Source organism: Salvia hispanica, chromosome 4 (genome assembly GCF_029641045.1).
Source record: "Salvia hispanica isolate PSC_SH4W2 chromosome 4, Shi_PSC_v1, whole genome shotgun sequence".
Taxonomy (NCBI): Eukaryota; Viridiplantae; Streptophyta; class Magnoliopsida; order Lamiales; family Lamiaceae; genus Salvia; species Salvia hispanica.
In genome coordinates, this window is record NC_142695.1 from 53,716,344 (window position 1) to 53,736,034 (window position 19,691).

The 19,691-nt window shown below is 36.2% G+C and overlaps 3 protein-coding genes across 6 annotated transcripts; 2 read left to right on the forward strand and 1 right to left on the reverse strand.

The window, feature by feature from the left end:
* The first annotated feature begins 6,776 nt into the window (after positions 1 to 6,776).
* Positions 6,777 to 11,424, forward strand: LOC125195397 (transcriptional regulator family protein). Of its 3 annotated transcripts, XR_016137702.1 has the most exons (9): positions 6,777 to 7,257; positions 7,343 to 7,403; positions 7,889 to 8,136; positions 8,944 to 9,148; positions 10,299 to 10,430; positions 10,511 to 10,608; positions 10,690 to 10,808; positions 10,989 to 11,246; positions 11,325 to 11,424. XR_016137702.1 is itself a non-coding variant. In XM_089069888.1 (8 exons), the coding sequence occupies exons 1-8, from the start codon at positions 6,886 to 6,888 to the stop codon at positions 11,050 to 11,052; spliced, it is 1,299 nt and encodes a 432-aa protein (XP_088926014.1). In that variant the 5' UTR covers positions 6,777 to 6,885; the 3' UTR covers positions 11,053 to 11,424. The 3 variants fall into 3 exon arrangements, 2 of the variants coding, with proteins under 2 accessions (XP_088926014.1, XP_088926015.1); XM_089069888.1 differs by having other exon boundaries at positions 10,989 to 11,424; XM_089069889.1 differs by having other exon boundaries at positions 10,535 to 10,608; positions 10,989 to 11,424.
* Positions 11,425 to 13,181: 1,757 nt separating this feature from the next.
* On the forward strand, positions 13,182 to 16,085 carry LOC125193937 (nucleobase-ascorbate transporter 2). Its single transcript, XM_048091891.2, has 13 exons — positions 13,182 to 13,458; positions 13,543 to 13,640; positions 13,730 to 13,906; positions 13,989 to 14,089; positions 14,185 to 14,260; positions 14,341 to 14,400; positions 14,497 to 14,681; positions 14,758 to 14,854; positions 14,945 to 15,090; positions 15,168 to 15,259; positions 15,352 to 15,429; positions 15,521 to 15,681; positions 15,755 to 16,085. Exons 1-13 carry the CDS (start codon positions 13,368 to 13,370, stop codon positions 15,965 to 15,967), a joined length of 1,575 nt encoding a protein of 524 aa, XP_047947848.1. The 5' UTR covers positions 13,182 to 13,367; the 3' UTR covers positions 15,968 to 16,085.
* Positions 16,086 to 16,133: 48 nt separating this feature from the next.
* On the reverse strand, positions 16,134 to 18,864 carry LOC125193936 (O-fucosyltransferase 8-like). Of its 2 annotated transcripts, XM_048091890.2 has the most exons (10): positions 18,354 to 18,861; positions 18,201 to 18,287; positions 18,030 to 18,121; positions 17,884 to 17,953; positions 17,716 to 17,804; positions 17,505 to 17,625; positions 17,287 to 17,430; positions 16,889 to 17,211; positions 16,564 to 16,804; positions 16,134 to 16,479 (listed from the first exon to the last, which is right to left on the reverse strand). In XM_048091890.2, exons 1-10 carry the CDS (start codon positions 18,642 to 18,644, stop codon positions 16,168 to 16,170), a joined length of 1,770 nt encoding a protein of 589 aa, XP_047947847.1. In that variant the 5' UTR covers positions 18,645 to 18,861; the 3' UTR covers positions 16,134 to 16,167. The 2 variants fall into 2 exon arrangements, with proteins under 2 accessions (XP_047947847.1, XP_088926013.1); XM_089069887.1 differs by having other exon boundaries at positions 18,201 to 18,864.
* Positions 18,865 to 19,691: the final 827 nt, after the last annotated feature.

Sequence of the window (19,691 nt, forward strand, 5' to 3'; positions counted from 1 at the left end):
AACAAATAATAATAAAAAAAATTAATCTTAAATCGTTGAAACAAGTAGATAAAAGAGATATTTTTGGACAATTCGAAAATCAGGTATTGGATCTCTTATGCATTTTTCTATATTAATTTTGAAAGGAAAATATAGGGTAAAGTAATATAGATATTTGTGAAATTAATTAATGGATAAGGTTATGAACGTGGAATGATGATGCCATGCATGCACGTTGTTGAAAGTGTCCATCGCAAAATAGACAATTTATTTTCACATGGACATGAAACGCAACACGTATATTAGTATATACTATAGAATATCCCTTTGAAATGATAGTATATTATTTTTAAAAATATTAAGATGTCAGAAGTGGTGCAGTATACAGTATATTTATAGTTTTATCGGTTCATAAGTTCAGTATCAGATAATATTTTTTGAATCAGTGAAATTAGTATTCCGGTAGGAATCCTGCATCAGAATTTTACGAAAAGGAAACATATACGTATATTCGTATCTTTATTAAACATTTATTTTAATAAATATATTATCATATAGTATAATGAAAATTTTGAGCAAGTTAAATCTTGATATTCTAAAGTCATGAAATTGTGTCACATCGTACTAAATTCAAAATCATGCATGCTCAAGCCAAATTTGATTCGTGTGTTTTCCTATCATACATCAAATCATAATTAAATACTCTCTCCATTTTAGGGCATCCACCATGGATGTCCTAGTGGAAGCTCTAGTGAGAGCCCTAGTGGTTGCCACGTCAGCATGCCCTATCTTTCTGCAATGGTGGAGCCCTAGTGCATGCTCTATCTCTTATCCACTTTTCATTTCAATTTTAAATCATTGTTTTTTTAATTTGTTTTTAATTACTATAAATTATCAAAATATATTATTTCAAACACCACAAATGCAAAAAAAAAAAAAAAAACTACATTACTTAATAGAAAAGTGGAACTACATCATACTTAGATTTAAAAAAAAATACATTAAAACTGAAATGCTAAAAAAAAAGAAAAACCAAACTAGTCATCTAAATTCAACCTCTGCGCCAAATTCTTGATCATATTCTTAGTCCTCTGTCGGGCTTCCGGATCGGTTTCTTCACGAAGGCTGTTTTGGGCGTCAAGTATAAACCTATACTCAACCACCTCGCGATAACCTCCGAACTCCTCGATCGCCCTGTCCATGAGCTGAACAGATGGAGCAGGCGCAGCCTGCGGGGGGGCCGCTGATCCAGACGCGCCCGCCTTCGCCTTCCCTTTGGCCTGGGCTTTGGCAGCCTTGGTACCAATGGGACGTCTAAAAGTAGACGTAGGCGTGCCGGAACTCCCTTCCGGCTCAGCGTTCAGATCTACAGGAGATGGGCCGCTGCTCATGTAATCGCCAGCGGCGGTGTTCTTCGTCCGCTTCGGAGCTGAGGATCCAACCGGTATCCCTCCGTTGAACTTCCCCTTGTCCTTCAAGATCAGCCAAACATTGTACAGCTTGAACTGCCCGAACTGTTGTTGGTACTCGGACAACGACTTGTTGAGGACATCCACCATGCTCTCACCGCTAGCTCTTCCGTCCCTGTTCCTGTTGTAGATATAGCAGAAGTTGTTGACGTGGAGCTTGATCCGATCCCAACACTTGCGCAGCTGAACCTTGGTCCGCTTGAACGCCCACTTCGGTTTCACCTCGTTGTAGCGTTCCTCAATGCGATCCCACATCCTGGCCGAAGTCTGGTTGTTGGAGGCTATCGAATCCTCCGATACATCGACCCAACATTGAGCCACCTTCAGGTACTCATCCAACTCGTAGTCAGTACGCCATGTTGCGTACTCCTCGTTCGGCTCATCGTCTGGGAGTGGGACTGGGACCGATGACGCCTTTTCTTTCCGCGCCATCTTCTTCTTCCCTTTCTTCGGCGGCGGCCGCACAAGGGCAGGAGGTTGCCCACAACTAGGCTCCATATCCTCAACCCGATACTCCTCGGTGCCGAAGAACGGATCGAACTCAGAGTCGGAGATGAAAGTGGATCCTACAGATCCAGGCGTCTCAACCCGGTAGTCTTCGTGGTCGGGCCACCGGGCGCCGCGGCCGCCGGTTCCTCCTCCAAACATCGGCATATCGTCGTCGACATTATTCGGGCTCGGGTATTGACTCGGATCCATTGTTGAAAGTGTGGATATTGAGAGAATATAGAAGAGAAAGTGAAAGGTTTGGTGTGTGAAAAGTGAAGAAAATGGAGTATTTATAGTGGTTTAAATTAGGGTTAAATAATTAAAAAAAAAAAAAAATGGCTCGGGCTCGGGCTCGGGCGCACCTCTGCAATGGGCGTCCGAGCTCACGCCCGATCGATCGGGCTCGGGATCGGGCGCGACCGAACTATCGGTCGCGCTCGGGCGTGACCGAGGGCTGCAATGGATGCCCGACCACGCCCGAGCCCGATCTCGGCCGATCGGGCGCGCGATCGGGCATCCATTGTGGATGCTCTTACCATAGTTGAGTCATTTTATCATTTCGGAAAATTTCTTTATAGTTGAGTCATTTCCATATTTGGTAACTTTTTTCTTTTTCTTACTTTACTCTCTCTTACTTTATTCTCTCTACTTTATTCACTTTATACTTTATTCTCTCTACATTTTCCCCTCTCTTACTTTTTTATCTATTTATTTAACACGCCCAACATTCATTTCTAAAACTCCATGTCCAAAAGTTCCGCCTCAACTATAGTGAAACGGAGGGAGTATACTATAAAAAAAGATTTTACAAAGGTGGAGGCATGATTAAATAATTAAGTGGCTTTAATTAAATTTGGACTACAACAATTAATTATCTCTAATTCTGTTGTCGATGGGAGGCCCATTTAGTAAAACGAGGCTTCTTTGGGCCCATTCCCGCCCAACAAAATAATGAATTTAAATATACCACTTAACAAAATTATGCCCTAAAATCTTTATATCCTTCTACAGAAAAAAGACAGGAATTCACCGTTCAAAAAATATAAGGAGTAATAATAAAGGAATTTAATAATCACCATACGATCCCAATTGTTAAATCATGAAATGAATATAATAAATTTTGCATTTTCAATGTTTTTAAACATTTATAAAACTAAATACCACATTAGACAACATTAACAAATAAAATATTTTTTTAACAGATCAAAGTGAAAAAATAATATATTATTATTTGTGGAAAGAAGAAGAATAATATGATCTTTGTAGAATTGTAAAATGAGATGATGCTCATAAATCAAAGGTAGCATACTGTTCCATTCCAAATGAGATAATGCTCATAATTTAACCCTTTTTCGCTACATTAGTAAAAATGTTTATAATTCAATTTTGGTCTACTTTAGGCCATCTCCAATCATTTACACCAAACTCAAATCTATTTTTCCAGTTCTGTCACATCAAACAATAAATCTACTCCAACCATTTACACTAAATCCAAACCCAAAAGAATAGTATTTCATATTCACCTATTTTGTTTACTTTTTCAATCTTACCTACATATTTTTAAATTACGCATTAACTCCACAACACTTTATTAATAATTTATACTCCAAATTTCACATATATTTAGTTTATTTACTTATATACATATTATATTAGGAGTATAATCTTACAAATTATACAATATTTATATAATAAAATGAATTTTAACTAATTAGTTATTTCGCCCAAAACGATCTCTAATTCATTCATTTATACATACCTATTATCAGCCCACTCAATTAGCCCATTTACAGATAATAGGAGTACTAAATTAAACCCCAAAATAACGTGAGACTTTGTCTTCTTCATCCCTCTTTTCTTTTTTCTTTATCTGCGGCAAATTTCTTCCTTCACTAGTTCCGCCAAATTCTCCATAAATATGGTAAATCTCTTTGCTTTATTCGAAAATAGATGAACAAGAAAGGATTAATTTGCAATTTCTAGAAATTGGAAAAGTGAATTTGCGATTGCTACAGTGCTATTGCATCTTTGGGGTAGCACTGTTCAAAAACGCAAAATTTAGAGGATATGCGATGCGTTTTGGAGCTTGGTTGGAGGTGATTCTTCCCTCAAATTTTCGTTTTGCAGTAGGCGTTGGAGATGCCCTTAGGCAAGCTTATGCCACAAGCCAATTCTAATACTATATGTCAGCTACATACGATTGGATATAATGTTGAAAGTCAATCATAATAAATTTCTAATAAGATGAGTCTAGTATGACCTAGTGCAATCTTCTACTTGTTGACGGATAGAATGATATGAGCTGTAAAACCCATTAAGGTAACCAAACATCCTAAACTATCAGCAACTATACCCATCTCAAGGCCCAAAATGTAACAAAATGTTTAAAAGGTTTATTTTTTATAAAGGAAATCGAGGTTATATTATGAGAATCGGACTTGAAAATCATTGGTTCATTAGAAACTTCATTATTGAAATCCAATTTGCAATTGAATTTGAAAATTATTACTTCATTTGAATATTAATTATTGAAATTCAATTTGTAATTTTAGAGAAAATCGAGTGATCGCTATCTTGAAATGTATTATGTTCTGATTGTTAGAATACGAAGTAAATTTATAATAAAATTGAAAAATCTATATTACTATTTTATTTCTTATTAGCAAACATGAAATTATATGAATTGAATTGTTTACATTAAAGTAGAAGTTGAAACGGAGTCTTTTTTTCAAGTGAATTATATATATACGAAACTAATAGTGTCAGCTAAAATTGTTTTCATAAAAGTAGAAGTTGAAAATATGGAATGATAACTAAGATTGTTGCACTTGTAATTGATCTAATTGCATGCATTTATTATCTATAAATTTCTGGTACAATTTTATTTGTAAATTAATTAATTTAAATCAATGGTCAAGAATTGTTGTTGGTAAATTATATAGTACTACTTTAATATTAATTGTATTATATTAGTTCGATTGTTATTCAGTAACTATCTAGCAAAGTTTTTCTAGAAAAAGGAAATAAGTTTCTTATGTATTTTTCTAGAAAATAAAAGCAAGACAAAATAGTATGTTTATGCGGTGTACTTTTATGATTTCTAGAAATATATGGCCATGTTTGGTTAACGGGAAAGTAAAGTTGTAAAGAAAAATTATTTATGGGAAAATGAATCTCGGGAATATGATTCCTAATAACTTTACTTTCTAGTGTTTGGAAAATATCAAGATTTTATATTTTCTATTTTATATTTAATTTAAACACCAAACTAAAAATGTACTACTCCTACTTATTATATTTTATTTATAAAAAATTAATAATTTAAAATTTTAATAAATTATTATTACAAATGATGATGATTATATTTATTATTATGATGGATAATTTAAATATGAATCATCCATCATATTATATAAAAATATAATTTTCATAATAGTTACATGGAGTATTATAATTATAAATGGTTATAATAATAAATAGATAATAATAATAATAATAATAATAATAATTACGGATATTATAATTAAATAAATTATATATTTAAATTTCACTACGATTTTATTGAATAAATATTAATTTATAAAAAAAAGTAATAATTATTTATTATTATTATTATTGTTATTATTATTATATCATTTATATTATACTTATATTTTAATTATTTAATAAATTATTAATTACTATTATGATAATAATAATTATAATAATATAGTTATAATTATGATAAATGTAATTATAGTTATTTATTTTACTAAATTATGGATGATTTATAATTTTAAATTATTATTAAAATATTGTATTTAATAATAATAATAATAATAATAATAATAATATTGCATTAAATATGTAAGAATCCTAAAGTTGGGAAAGAGAATACGTAAGAAAAGCTAGGGTTATGAATCCTGAAAAGTTTACTTACTTTCCTTGTTCTCGGATTCTGATTACTTTTCCAATTTAATTAAAAACCGAAATAAACACGGGAATCTAAAATGTAAGGAAGCAGATTACTTTCTTAGACAGAATCCTGGCAATCAATTATGGCCATAGAATTGAGAAAGTTTATCATAATATACAAATTTATTTTTCTAAAACATGAAACCACAGGCACATGCCAAGTTCTCTTAAAAGTGGACATGAGGAATCAAACACAACGAAATGTGGGAGCCTGGGAGGTGTACAATGTTATCTCAATGCATATTATTATTAGTAAGTTCTGTGTACACTTGTATTCCTCATGATAACGTCACTGAAACGAACAATATAAATATGTAATTGTAGTTTTTAATAGCTATGACTATTCTCAAATGCCAAACATCTTTTTCTAAGCTACTCATATTGAAATTTGAAAAAATTATTGAATGAGAAAATATTATGCATGAACCAAGTGATCTTATCTACATTATTCTTTTTTTTTTATTTATTATTTATCTACTTTTACTATTTATTATCATTTTTACAAAACGAGTGCAGAAAAGTCAATGGAACTGCTAAAGCGGGACGGAGGGAGTATTTTTTTGTGCTAAAGAGGGCCGTAGCCCTTTAAATTAAATTAAATTATAAATATCTAACAAATCTTGAAAAAAAAAACACCAATTACATATGCTAAAAGCAGATTAACTACCTCTCTAGGTAGAAATTGAAATAAAAGAAAAATACATATAAGCTAAGACTAATATGCATATAAACTAAGGCTATCTTTAGCGTCAACTACCTAATAAACATATATTGATTTAACCATCTAAGTTAAGTACAAGTAATTTTTATAAATTAGCATAACTCTCTCTATTAATTATTTTTCCCTCAAAATATCCTTATAAGTTACTCCTCAATTTAAATTTTGAACCCTAATTTCACAAATCCTCAATTTCTTTCTCTAATTGGATCGCGAGGGATATACTTTGGTTCAGCAGAAAGAGGGGAAAATCACATTAGGTTTCAATTTGGGGGAATGGCATCCGAGAAGAAACCTTCAGAGGGCATAGCGTTGCTCTCGATGTACGGCGACGAAGATGATGAGATGGAAGAAGTCGATGAGGAAGTAGAAAATATCGACGAAGGTGGAATTCCCCTTCCGGCGTCGGATTCCGTCGCCGTGAACGATAACGATGGTATTGCAGATTACAGCAAGGAAGAGAGTGGTCGATTCAACGGCTACACTCCTCCAGCTTCCGCCACTCCACAGCAAACGATCTTCTCGCCCCAAGAGCGGCTACAAGCGCAGCAGTTCGGTTCGGATTTGAATAATGTTCAGAGCCAAAAGAGTCGGCCGACTATTGTGGATTATGGCCATGAAGAGGGCGCGATGTCTCCAGAAGCAGAGGTTCTTATGTTTATGACGTGATTGTTTTTCTTCTCTGTATTACTTTATTTTTTTGGAATTTGGTTGTAAGCTTGTATAATTGCAGGAAGGTCAAATAAAGGCGACTGGAACAGTAATGTACGGGGAGCAGCTTCAAAGCACTGATGGTACTTGTCTTCTCACTTTGCTTCTGTATTTATCTTAATTTTGTTGCAAAAAATTTTGTAGAATTCGATGTAGTTTATAGGATTCTGGCGTGGTAGTTTATAATTAGTAGCAAATTAGAAATCTTCAACCCAATATTGTTTGAAAGGATGGTGCACTGATACATCAAATGGTTAAGAGCCTCAATACTCCTTGATAGTGCATTAGCTGTATTCTTTTGTGTGTTCTTGATAGTCAATAGTTATACCTTCTGCCCCCCACACATTAAGACCGAAAACAATGTGATAATCATGCTGTTCATTATGTACATATAAATTTACTATGAGCCACTGACTGTGGTGTATGAAGATTTAAGGTCCTTTTACATGAAAGCACAGACTGTGGTGTTCCAAGACTTAAGGTCCTTTTACATGAAAGCTAAATACTACTAACATTTTAAAGTTTCTTTAGTTTGCAAGAGTTTTTACAATCACTGCTTGTGCTTCAGGTGAATCACTAGAAAAAAAATCACCAGGTATGGTGCGGCTTCCTACGCCTAGCACTCAAGCTGCTACCCCACAATCATTGGAACCAGATCAGCCTGAAACAGATGCCATGGATTATGCTACAAATGAATCAGAAGCTGCAGGGACTGAGGATGCTGTTATGGTTTCTGTTGAGGATCAAAAGAATATTGATCCATTAGATAAATTTCTGCCCCCACCTCCCAAGTCCAAATGCTCAGAAGAACTGCAAGTAAGCGCTCTAACTGAAGAAAAAAATTGAATAAAACCACTACTTCATTTTGAAATGTGACAAAACTAAGCCTTTACTGTATAGTCATCTTGGTTCATTGTATACTTGGCCATTATGTTAAAGCATAAATTTCAAAATTGCGTAGGGTCTCAGTTTTTCAAATTCATATTCCTGGAGTGGTCAACTTTTCAACATTGTGATTATTTGATGCTCTGCAAGAGCCTGACATTTGAGCATTAGTTAGAACTTAGCTGTATATTCTGAAATGGTATAGCTACATTTGAGCATTAGTTTAATCACGTTGAATAAGTAAAGCTACATAAAAGAGGATGATTTTATATAGTCGATATTGAAAAATAAATAAATCTCAAGTAAGCATTGATAGAGTAGCAAAAAATATAAATTACTGCAACATGGACCAATAGGTATGAAGTGATTAGCTGTGATTTAGTGTACTAAGCTTCTGGTTGGTTAGTGTCGGAATCATGAACACTTTACTGGCTTATTTCTTACCTTGAATTATGTCAAACATGGTCTAAAGGTTATCTGGAATGTGGCTTCGATTTTTTTTAGATTCTCTGTTCCACTCAAGCATATTTCATTTTGGAATAGAGCATTGTGCTGATAATTCTGAAATTAAGACACCTAGGCAAAGAAGGGGTGTGACGTGTGATTGAAAAATCAATATATTAATGTGCAGAATGTTCTCACATTTTGGTATGTTAGTATTACTTATGTTATGCTGTAGAATATTCTCTTATCAGCTTTCATTCAAATCTAAAATTTTCTTTCTGATTGTTGCTTCAGGAGAAGATTAGTAGGTTTCTTGCTCTAAAGAAGACTACTGGAAGAAGCTTTAATGCAGAGGTGCGGAATAGAAAGGAATATCGAAATCCTGATTTCCTGCTGCATGCTGTGACTTACCAAGATATTGATCAGATAGGATCCTGTTTCAGTAAAGATGTATTTGACCCACATGGATATGACAAGAGTGACTTCTACGATGAAATAGGTTTGATTGCTTGTTTCCCGGATTTAGCTTACATGTATTCACTTTGTTAGCTGTCATGAAAACTTAGAATTTAAATGATATCTTTCCCATAAAAGACCACTTTTGTCTGTTTGGGGTTTGTGTTGGAATGTGTTTAGTGCCTCCTTTTCACTCAGTTGTTTGATGTTTATCTAGATCCAGATTTTTTCGGATTATTTCTTGTGGATTTTATCTGATACATCAACTTCTAGATGTTTGCAGGTTTAAACCTGCCAATTTTTCCAGCCTGAAATTTTCGTTGTGTTAAAAGGATTTGCCTATGAGAATATGTTAAATATGTGCAAGGGGCTAGTTTGATATGAAAATTCAAGCACACAAAGAACCATTTATAGAGATTTAGTTTTTGGTCTGAACGAATTGTTTTTTTTTCCACAGCTGTATTTGTCCTTTATTGCTGGATCCAGTTCCCCTGAGATGGGCGCATTACTTCCATTTCATATTTTCTGTTTTGTTCTTCCCCTCATGCAAAAGAATCATAGTTTTAATGTGTGTCTGCCACATATATTCATGTGCAAATTGGTGCACGAACATTATATTTTTGTGTAGGAGGCAGGATTAATTGTTTCTTTCGATGTTTTCTGATTTGTTCTCTGATTAATTTTATTTATGGTTCTTAAGTGCATTTACAAAATCACTCTGTACCATGAGTATTCACTAATAAGTTTGTACATGCACCTATATTACCATGAGCATAGTTATTTCCTAGTAACTTTTGGAATTAATCATTGCTTGAATACACTATTAGCAAATAAACTTGTGATGGGTGAATTTTGTCAGAAGATTTTTTCCACTTGACATAATTGTTGGTTTGAGAGATTTTTGCATGCCACAATCACAAATGGTCTTTCCAAAGTATCAGAAAAAGGAAGTCCATTCTGCTTATCAATGGTGGATCTGAGATATTCCCTACTATTATGCACTTACGGTTTCTTTATGTATTACTATTTCGTTGCTAACTTTGGTTGTTACTTGTCAGTAATTATTTTGAATTTTGCTGGCTGATTGTACAGATGCTGTTGAATTTATAGTATCAATTTTAATTGCCGTTTTTCTGAGGGAAAAACAATCATATTATATGTTCTGATATTTGCCTTTTAATTGTGCTAAATAGAAGCTGACATGAGAAGGGAATTTGAAAGGAAAGAGCAAGAAAGGAAAAAAAGTCAGAAGTTAGAGTTCACTCCTGGAGGAGTACAGCCAGGGAATGCTCTCCCTACACCAAAAATCAACATACCAACTCCAGGTACCCGTCTTACTCTTCAGCATATTACCCTTTTGAATACCGCATGTGGTTTACATTCTTGTGTTAGCCTGTCTTCTAAGGATTGAATGCTGTTTCTGATGTAGTAAACGTACCATCAGCTACTTCAGAAAGCATGGCTCGGGATGGTAGACACAACAAAAAGTCAAAATGGGATAAGGTTTTGTTTTATTGAAAATGATTTGCAGCTCTAAAAAGAATCATGTGTTTGAGATAATTGATTTATCGTAATGGGTTTCAGGTGGATGTTGACCAAAAGAGTTCTTTGACCACTGGAGGGCAAGAAAATCTTCCTGCTGTTGGTGCTCATGCCACACTCCTATCTGCTGCTAAAGCTGGTAGTGGATACTCAGCATTTGCGTAAGTTCATCTTCCGAGAATTGGGGGTTTTATTACCCCATTTACATTTTTTTATCTTAGTATTCTGCTCTAGTTTTGGGATTTAGTTAAGTTTGTACATGAAACATTTACAATGCATTTGCATTCTGCAATATTCTAGCAGTTAGGTATTTGAACGAGTCAAATTTGGTTCTGTGACAGGCAACAACGAAGGAAGGAGGCAGAAGATAGACGATCTAGTGATAGAAAGTCGGACAGAAGATAATGAAGCTGCCCATATTTGCCGTATAACTACTAACATGAAGATAAAGGATTGCTATAGTTACAGAGATTTCAAGACCGTATTCTGTGTAAAGAACATACGTCGTATGCATGGCCATCGATATCAATCCTACCTTCCTGTATTTTGGTGGCGACGTTACACTAGTGGTTCGTATATACTGGAACTGTAACACCCAGGTAAATCAACATGTAGTGAAATGCTTGACATGATGAGTTGTAATTTGGTTATAATCCATCTTGTGTCAGTGTCTGTAGTCAGATGCCTTCATTGATGATATGGAATCTAAGCAGAAAGGAAGGCCAGTCTCCTACTCTTTTTTGATTGGAAATAAACCAACCTTCTACTTTATATCTATTGCTAGTTGTTTACAACTAAATTACTTTTAACTGTTTAGTGCGATCTTTCCACCTACTGTTAACATGGCTCTCACTAGCACACGTTTTATTCCTCTATTTTCTTTGCCTCTAAGTTATGTCCCAAATCGTAAACAAATATCGTCTACTTTTTTTGTAAAGATAAACAAATTCATAAAATTATGCTAAGTCAAATTAGGACTTTATATTGTTAACTGAGTAGTAGAATTTATTTAGATATAAAATTTTTGCTACTCCGGCTAGCACACATTGATATCGGAGAAAAATAAGAGTTTGCAATACTATGATGGTATTAAACTATTAGCTCTATTGGAGAACTAAATAAGGCATTTTGAAATATAGTAATAACTTGGGTTCAAGACCTTTTTTGATAAGACAACAATTGAAGCCTTAATTACCTTTTGTAATTAATCTTCATTTTTATATGAATATATAAAGTTTCTAATCATTTTTCTTTATTCAATTTATATATACAACTATAACGCATGTCTATGTACACGACCTGAAATTGTCATAATGATTTAATGTAAATGAAGCATAGAAACTTTAAGAACAAAGCTAATTTTGTCTTTCCACTAGCAAGAAAGCCGTTGATATTTTAATTATTTCTTTGGATTATAATTTAATTGGAATCGGGCTAATGATAACATCAGAGGAATCTTTTCAACTTTGGGTATGAAAAGTATATTCCCTGTATCTCCAAAAATCCAATATTTCTACCAATTGTGTAGCTCAGGTGGTCTCTGCGACCCAGGAGGCTGCACATGACATTATAATTACCTCTAATCTCGGTTCTACTACACCAAGATGCTAATTTTTTTTTCCTTTTATATTTAACTCATTTTAATTTAGTCTATTTTCTATTTCACTTTAGTATAGTTCCTTTTAATTATTTTCATAATTATTTTACTTCTTTATTCATAGAACATGTGATTTTTTTTTCAAAATTACTGAATAGTTTCCTTTCATAAATTATGTTACTCAAAAAATATGCACTTGATCTTTTCATTTATTTTCTTTGTTACTTTAATTTAGTTTTAGTTTAATTTAGTTTTGTTCACATAAAACACTCACAAAAGTCTATTCTATTATTACACACATTACTAAATATCTTATTTTTTGTGCAAGTTCATTTTCCATTGATTCATTTTTTCTATCTACCTTGAATTTTAGTGTGGTCTATCGACGTCAGCGTCATTTTTATCATTAATCACTAGGCGCCGACGAGTAAATATCCCACATATGTTAAAAGTAACTTAAATACCCTACAATTGTTAACGGCTATGTGGGCTCCCCGACGACGAAATCCTGGCTTCGTCATTGAATCCAAATATACAATTTGTTTATGATCATCTTGCAAAATACTTCGTCCATCCCCAATTTTTTTGGAATGTCGATTTAAATTGATACAATATTTTTTTAAAATAGAATATTCATCTATGTTTTACTCACTCTTCATTTAACTTTGTAAATCAAAATCAAAATTTATAAAAACGCACCACTTAAAAGAAGAGTAGAAATATTATAAATCAGCAAAAGAAAAAAAAAAGAGTAAGTACAGTCACAATTACATGTTCTAACGGTAACATCTTGTTTTGGCAGTTCCTTAAGGGGTAATACCGTAAATAATGGAGCAAAAATACAAACAAAGCAAATCAAGAAACACTTTTTCAACACTGCCCTCTCTTTCACTGCATGTTCATATAAATATACGGTCCATTTCACACTGACTGTCTTTCTCACTCCCTCTCCCCCTTTGCCACCTTTTTCCACTCCCCTTTTCTCTATTCACTTCCCCTTTTGTTGACAAAGCTTGTACCTTTCATCACTGCAAACCAAGACTTCTTTGGTTTGCATTAGCTCCTGCTACATTCTTAGATTTGCTGAGTCCCTTTTGGAAGCTCGAGTGTGAGTTTAGTAGTGATGGCTGCTCCAAAACCAGAGGAAATAAGCCATCCACCAATGGACCAGCTCCAAGGCTTGGAGTATTGCATCGATTCTAATCCTTCTTGGGGTAGGCTGATTGATTCCTCCACTCCTTGTCCATTTTGTGGGATTTTTTTTATCATTTAATAATGCTATAAGCTTGTGAAAACAGGGGAATCAGCAGCAATTGGCTTTCAGCATTACATTTTGGCTTTAGGAACGGCTGTGATGATTCCAACCTTTCTTGTACCTTTGATGGGAGGCACCGATGTATGTAATCCAATCAATCACTATTTCATAAACTTAACTAATCATGAGTTTAGGTATTTATGATTTTTCTTCTTATTGGTTGTGGTTAGGATGATAAAGTGAGGGTGGTTCAGACATTGCTGTTTGTTGGAGGGATAAACACATTGCTTCAGACATTGTTTGGAACTAGATTACCTACTGTTATAGGAGGCTCATGGGCATTCATGGTCCCTATAATTTCCATCATCCATGATCCATCTCTGCAAAGTATCACAGACCCTGAAGTGGTATGTCTGCTTTTCTCCTTGTGTTTTTCTTGTAAATATGGTGTATAAGTTATGGATTGATTTGGATAATTGCTACTTGTAGAGATTTAAAAATACAATGAGAACAATACAAGGTGCTTTGATAGTAGCTTCGAGTGTGCAGATTATTTTGGGATATAGTCAGCTGTGGGCTATATGCTCCAGGTATATATCTCACTCTAGATAAATAAAGTCATAAAATGTAACTCTTTTACTATTTGTGACTGTGTTAATTGAAAGAAAAATGCTTTCTTGATCAGGTTTTTCAGTCCACTTGGGATGGCTCCAGTCATTTCTCTAGTGGGATTTGGCCTTCTTGATAGAGGCTTTCCAGTGGTATGTCTGTTCAATAAATCAGTTTCAGATGATCCTATTTTCTTATTGATTAGGCCAGGTAACTGATAAGCTGGTAACAGGTTGGAAGATGTGTAGAAATCGGCATTCCGATGCTAGTCTTATTCATTGCCTTTTCTCAGGTAATGCAAAGTGTCTTGATCAATTTGGAATTAACTGCAAGCTAAGTAGCTATGGTTCACTAAAATGCTTGTGTTTATGGGGGGTTTGTTGAATAGTACTTGAAGCACTTCCAAACTAGAGGTATCCCAGTATTGGAGCGATTCGCTCTTCTGCTGTCGGTGACTGTTATATGGGCTTACGCGCACCTCCTAACAGCAAGCGGAGCTTACAAGCATCATCCCGAGCAAACTCAGATGAATTGCCGCACAGATAGAGCAAACCTCATCTCCTCAGCACCATGGTTAGTTAGTTTGATGGGATGTCGTTTTCGTTGCCTATGAATGGAAAAACTCATGTGAAGTTTGGTTCTTGAATAGGATCAAAATCCCATATCCACTTCAGTGGGGTGCACCTATATTCAATGCTGGTCATGCTTTTGGAATGATGGCTGCTGTGCTAGTCTCCATGATTGAGGTACACATCAGAACTCTACATTTTTCAATGTTTTTTTCTTGAATGGTAATGTTTTCATAGATCTAAAATCCCTTTTTTTTTTGTATGCAGTCAACCGGAGCATATAAGGCAGCATCTCGTTTGGCAAGTGCCACGCCGCCTCCTGCCCATGTTCTTAGCCGAGGAATTGGCTGGCAGGGCATTGGGATCTTGTTGGATGGAATGTTTGGGACAGTTACTGGATCCACAGTTTCAGTGTAAGTGTTTTAATCTGTCTCAATGGATTTGTTGGCCTATTGTTTACTTTCTCTGACCTTTCTATATATGAAAACAGTGAAAATATTGGTCTTCTCGGAAGCACTAGAGTTGGCAGTCGTCGTGTAATCCAAATGTCGGCTGGTTTCATGATCTTCTTCGCTATTCTTGGTAAGCGATGCTACCATCTTATCTTATCATCAAAATGTACAAACCAAGTAAACAGATTGAACAGAGATAGTGACAAGTTTGAATATGTGCAGGCAAGTTTGGAGCATTATTTGCATCAATACCTTTCACTATATTTGCAGCTATATATTGCGTTATGTTCGGCCTTGTTGGTGAGCATCCTATTATCTTCTTCTTGTTGTTGTTCCAACATAAAATGTGATTGATTGATTGATTGATTGTGCGTGGATGGATATGGTGCAGCGTCTGTGGGGCTGTCGTTCTTGCAGTTCACGGACATGAACTCGATGAGGAACCTCTTCATAGTCGGGGTGTCTCTCTTCCTCGGACTGTCCATTCCCGAGTACTTCAGAGAATACACAAGTGCTGCTCTTCATGGCCCTGCTCATACAAAGGCTGGATGGGTCAGTTTCACTTTGTTTTTCTTCCTTGTTTCTGATGAAAATTCCATCATAACTCATTAGTGATGCAATGCAGTTCAATGATCTCCTCAACACCATTTTCCTGTCATCCCCAACCGTGGCCCTGCTCGTGTCTGTGTTCCTCGACAACACACTCGACTACAAGGACAGTGCCAAGGAGCGCGGGATGCCTTGGTGGGCCAAGTTCAGAACCTTCAAAGGAGACACGCGCAACGAGGAGTTCTACACCCTTCCTTTCAATCTCAACAGATTCTTCCCTCCATCATGATCAATGTCTGGACAGATCACCTTCTGTCAATTATTTTTTCATTTGTTTTAATCATCCCTTTTTTGCTCGGGTTATATCAGTTTAATCCAATAATGATAAATTTCATCATCATCTTCTTCGTCTTCTCGTCATCAAGCACAAAATTTAATCTCATTACAACTCAAAATAGGCAAGAAGGCAATTGATTTTAAAAAAATGAACTATTGATCATCACTGCACATGCAGTCTCTGCATCTAGGTTGTCGATAAATGCTTCTACCAGGTCGTCTGAGGCGCACTCTCTGACCTTCCTTGATCATCTTCCTCACTCTCTTCTCGAAACTATGCCAAGTGATGGTGCTGTTTTCTTGCAAGATTGCAGCCAGCCTCTTCTTGCTCGGCCTCAACGTTGGGGCATCTCCTCCACCATAATACGTCCGGAAACCAGACACTAGGGACGACAGCTGACTCCCGGAGTCTGTTATGGCAAATACATCCGAAACGCCACATGCAATAAAGTCCAATGCTGCAAGCTGCATCAATCCATCCATTAATAACAAGACTTAACAAACAAACAATATTCATCAAATTTGAATGTTAGAAACGCCTAAGTTCACCTGAGATGAAAAATTCCTGAATGGTTCGAGTTCAGTGGGTGAGAGGAGGTCCTCTTTCGTCACCAGATTAGGATAGAGGTTGACTAGAGGAAGCATCCTTGATTCGCCCCCGTAGATTTGGGATCCAGCAAGATAGATGTATGTTCCACGATCGAATCCAAGAGAAGCTAGAACGAGGGCAGCTTCTTCTGGTGTCAAAGGGCATCTCCCCATCTTCCTCAGTTCTTCGGGAGAAGGCGGTCTGCAGCCATGAAAACAAAAAGTTTAGTACTATTAGGGGAAGCTAGAAAGAGCTGTGGTTCATCATTTTGTGTTTTTTGATTACTTTGCTTTCTTCAAACGCTCGAGAAGGAGAGGGAAATGCTCCTCTCTGTATGCTTGGAGTTGTGTTCTTTCTCTCTCCCCGCCTCCGAAATCACACATAGAATAGGCCACCATATCAACTTCAAATCTCAAATGCAAGGCCAGATATTTGGAAGGATTTGCTGCCTCAACACGCTCCGTTGGGATGAAGCTTCCAAGAAGCTGTCTATCCAACAAGCTTCTTGAAGCTCCGTATTTCGTTATCCTCTTCACCAATAAGGTTGCGAGTTTCTGTATTTTTGGTACGAACTTTAAGGCGTGGAAGTTGCATTTGCATCTGAGTTTCTGCACATATTACACAATCAGAAACTGTTAACAAGAAGGAGATGAGTGAAAAATGGCACTGTGTATAGACTTCACCTGGAGATGAGAAGGCACTGATTCGAAGCCAAGCCTATTGCCAAATCCAAGGAAATGCACAACTCCATTACGCGATAATATTGGAGATATGTTTCGTATGTATTCATCAGGCGTTGCCTCCTTCGAAAGGTCTGCATCTGTTATCTGAAAAAAAAGGTTTAAGAGAGGCCTTAGAGAAAACTTTTCTGCAGAAACTCGAGGTTGAATAAGCGACGTACTAGGCTGCCAACGGCCTCAAAATCAGTCGATCTCAGATGAAGAGGGAGCTCCTTTACAATATCTACATCATCCTTCAGCATGTTCATAAATGTCTCCTCTTGATAAATATCACTAAACTGGCTGCAGATAACCGATATCAGTAAAATCGTTATCACATCAAACGGAGATTGAAAGAATGAAGCTAAGTTGCATTTAAATGATAGTCTCCACCTTGGATCCTTCCACACATTGCTATAAAGAAATTTTGGAATCACTAATGTTGCATTTAGTAGAGATGCTACAGCCACAGCATTACACACCTGCACAAATAGCCTAAAACTCTCATCTCAAATGCAAAGACACAAACAAACAACGCGAGACAGTTATCAGTGCACGTACAGCGACTCTCTGCTGATTTAGGCCTCCGTTTGCACTGACCAGTATAAAACCGGTGGTGTTTTTCGCGTCCCTGCCCTGACATACACAAATGGTTAAACAAGTTGGTTGGCAACAAGTTTGGTATCAGTTAGGAGATATAGATGCACCTTTTCTGGTTCCTATTCGCGCAGGGCTTCCAAGCAGCTGCCTCGGGATGAGTTTCCTTCCAAAACTCGGTTACATTTTTTTCGTGGTCTATCTGTACAACAAACAAATCAGACTTAAACTGTCTTTCAAGTTTCCACCCATAACACCACAAGTAGGCTTTCGAATAAGACCTTTGCAAGTGAAAACGACGCCATCTGCACTAGCCGGGAGTACATGACCGGCCCTCTTTCAATTTCCTCATTTTCAGCATTTAAGTCCTGCAACACAAGCAAAATTAGTCCATAAAATGTAAATGCAGATTGAAATGGTGTAGATTTGTTTACCCTTGGTGCATAAGCTGGTGTGGGGCCATTCTTGAGGAAAGTGGGATCAAAGTAGGAGTACATGAATGAATCTAGCAAGAAAAAGAATCCGAGCAGCGCGAAGGTGAAGACAACGGATCTCACATGCCTACGAGGCCACCAGGCGTGGCGTTTGCCAGCATAAGCTCCTTTACCATAAGCACTGAACTTGGCATAGTCATTCTTGAATCCTTTCACCAACATATGATCCTTCAATCCGGATGAAGCATCGAAGCTTAACGAATTGGGACGAGGGCCTTGCTTTCCTCCCATTTCTTCTAAACCTTTTGAATCCTAAGTAAGATCACAGTGAAAAAATCTTATCTTTAGACACATTATCAGCCTAAGAATGCATGAACACACCAAACTCTGTAGCTTTGATTTTATTTCTTCCACTTTCTTTTGTGTGAGATGATATTCATGGGGAAAAAATGGAGGTTTGGTGGGAAAATGGAGCAATGGGATTAGATGAAGCAGAAACATCAAGAATAAGCAGGGATTGCAAGTTAAGTTTCAGTTGTTGGTACAACATATTATTAATATGGGAGTAAATATATATTGTTAGTAATGTATTTTCAAGAAAAAATCACATTGTCAAAAGCAACTATCTACCGAACAGAGTTGGTATATATTTTATAAAAAAATCTCCATGCTTTGTTTTGAAGAATTTGAGGGAAAAAAAGAAGGCTTGGCCACTCAAAAAGGCTTGTTTTCGGCTAACACAAAGTTGACACGCGTCTTTCGTGGGCCCTTTTCAACTGACTCAACTACCGTTTAACTTCGCTCCATTTTATGTAGTATGTACATGGACTCTTCAACATTTGGGCTGACCCAGCCCAACCCAAAATTCGCTGGCCCCAAATTTGTTAGGCCAAAAACCGACCCGGCCCATCGGAAGTCGTCATGTACACCTTTTTAATCTGTAATTTAATTTTGGCCGTGACTCATGAATAGTGGCGGATCCAGGATTCATAAACGGAGGGAGGGGGTGAAATAAGAATTACTCCTAGTAGGTTGGTTTAGGGCGAAAATGACATTTTTTTCGATTTTTGGGGCGACGTAGGGGCAAACGGAGGGTGCAGACATGGTAATTTTACGTCCGAATAAGAGGAAATTAGTCGCATGGAGGGGGCGACCACTCCCGCGCCCCCCCAGATCCGCCAGTTCATGAACAGCTTATATATCTTTGATAAAAAACCCATCTTATTTTCTGTTTTCAAAATCTTATACGTAACTATCAATATACAAATATGCTAATAGCATGATTAATTATCTCCGCAATATACCCTTCAATTTTTTTTAAAATATTTTTCTTTCTCT

What these genes read in the sequence shown, in the direction of transcription:
- LOC125193936 (XM_089069887.1), bottom strand. Translation starts at nt 18,644, where the DNA reads ATGGGAGGAAAGCAAGGCCCTCGTCCCAATTCGTTAAGCTTCGATGCT. An exon ending in CGTCGTTTTCACTTGCAAAG is followed by an intron (nt 18,122 to 18,200) that starts GTCTTATTCGAA and finishes TTTGTTGTACAG; the next exon opens with ATAGACCACGAAAAAAATGT. An exon ending in AATGTGTGGAAGGATCCAAG is followed by an intron (nt 17,626 to 17,715) that starts GTGGAGACTATC and finishes GGTTATCTGCAG; the next exon opens with CCAGTTTAGTGATATTTATC.
- LOC125193937 (XM_048091891.2), top strand. Translation starts at nt 13,368, where the DNA reads ATGGCTGCTCCAAAACCAGAGGAAATAAGCCATCCACCAATGGACCAG. An exon ending in GATCTTCTTCGCTATTCTTG is followed by an intron (nt 15,260 to 15,351) that starts GTAAGCGATGCT and finishes GAATATGTGCAG; the next exon opens with GCAAGTTTGGAGCATTATTT. An exon ending in CTCATACAAAGGCTGGATGG is followed by an intron (nt 15,682 to 15,754) that starts GTCAGTTTCACT and finishes GATGCAATGCAG; the next exon opens with TTCAATGATCTCCTCAACAC.
- LOC125195397 (XM_089069888.1), top strand. Translation starts at nt 6,886, where the DNA reads ATGGCATCCGAGAAGAAACCTTCAGAGGGCATAGCGTTGCTCTCGATG. An exon ending in TGACTTCTACGATGAAATAG is followed by an intron (nt 9,149 to 10,298) that starts GTTTGATTGCTT and finishes TGTGCTAAATAG; the next exon opens with AAGCTGACATGAGAAGGGAA. An exon ending in AGTGGATACTCAGCATTTGC is followed by an intron (nt 10,809 to 10,988) that starts GTAAGTTCATCT and finishes GTTCTGTGACAG; the next exon opens with GCAACAACGAAGGAAGGAGG.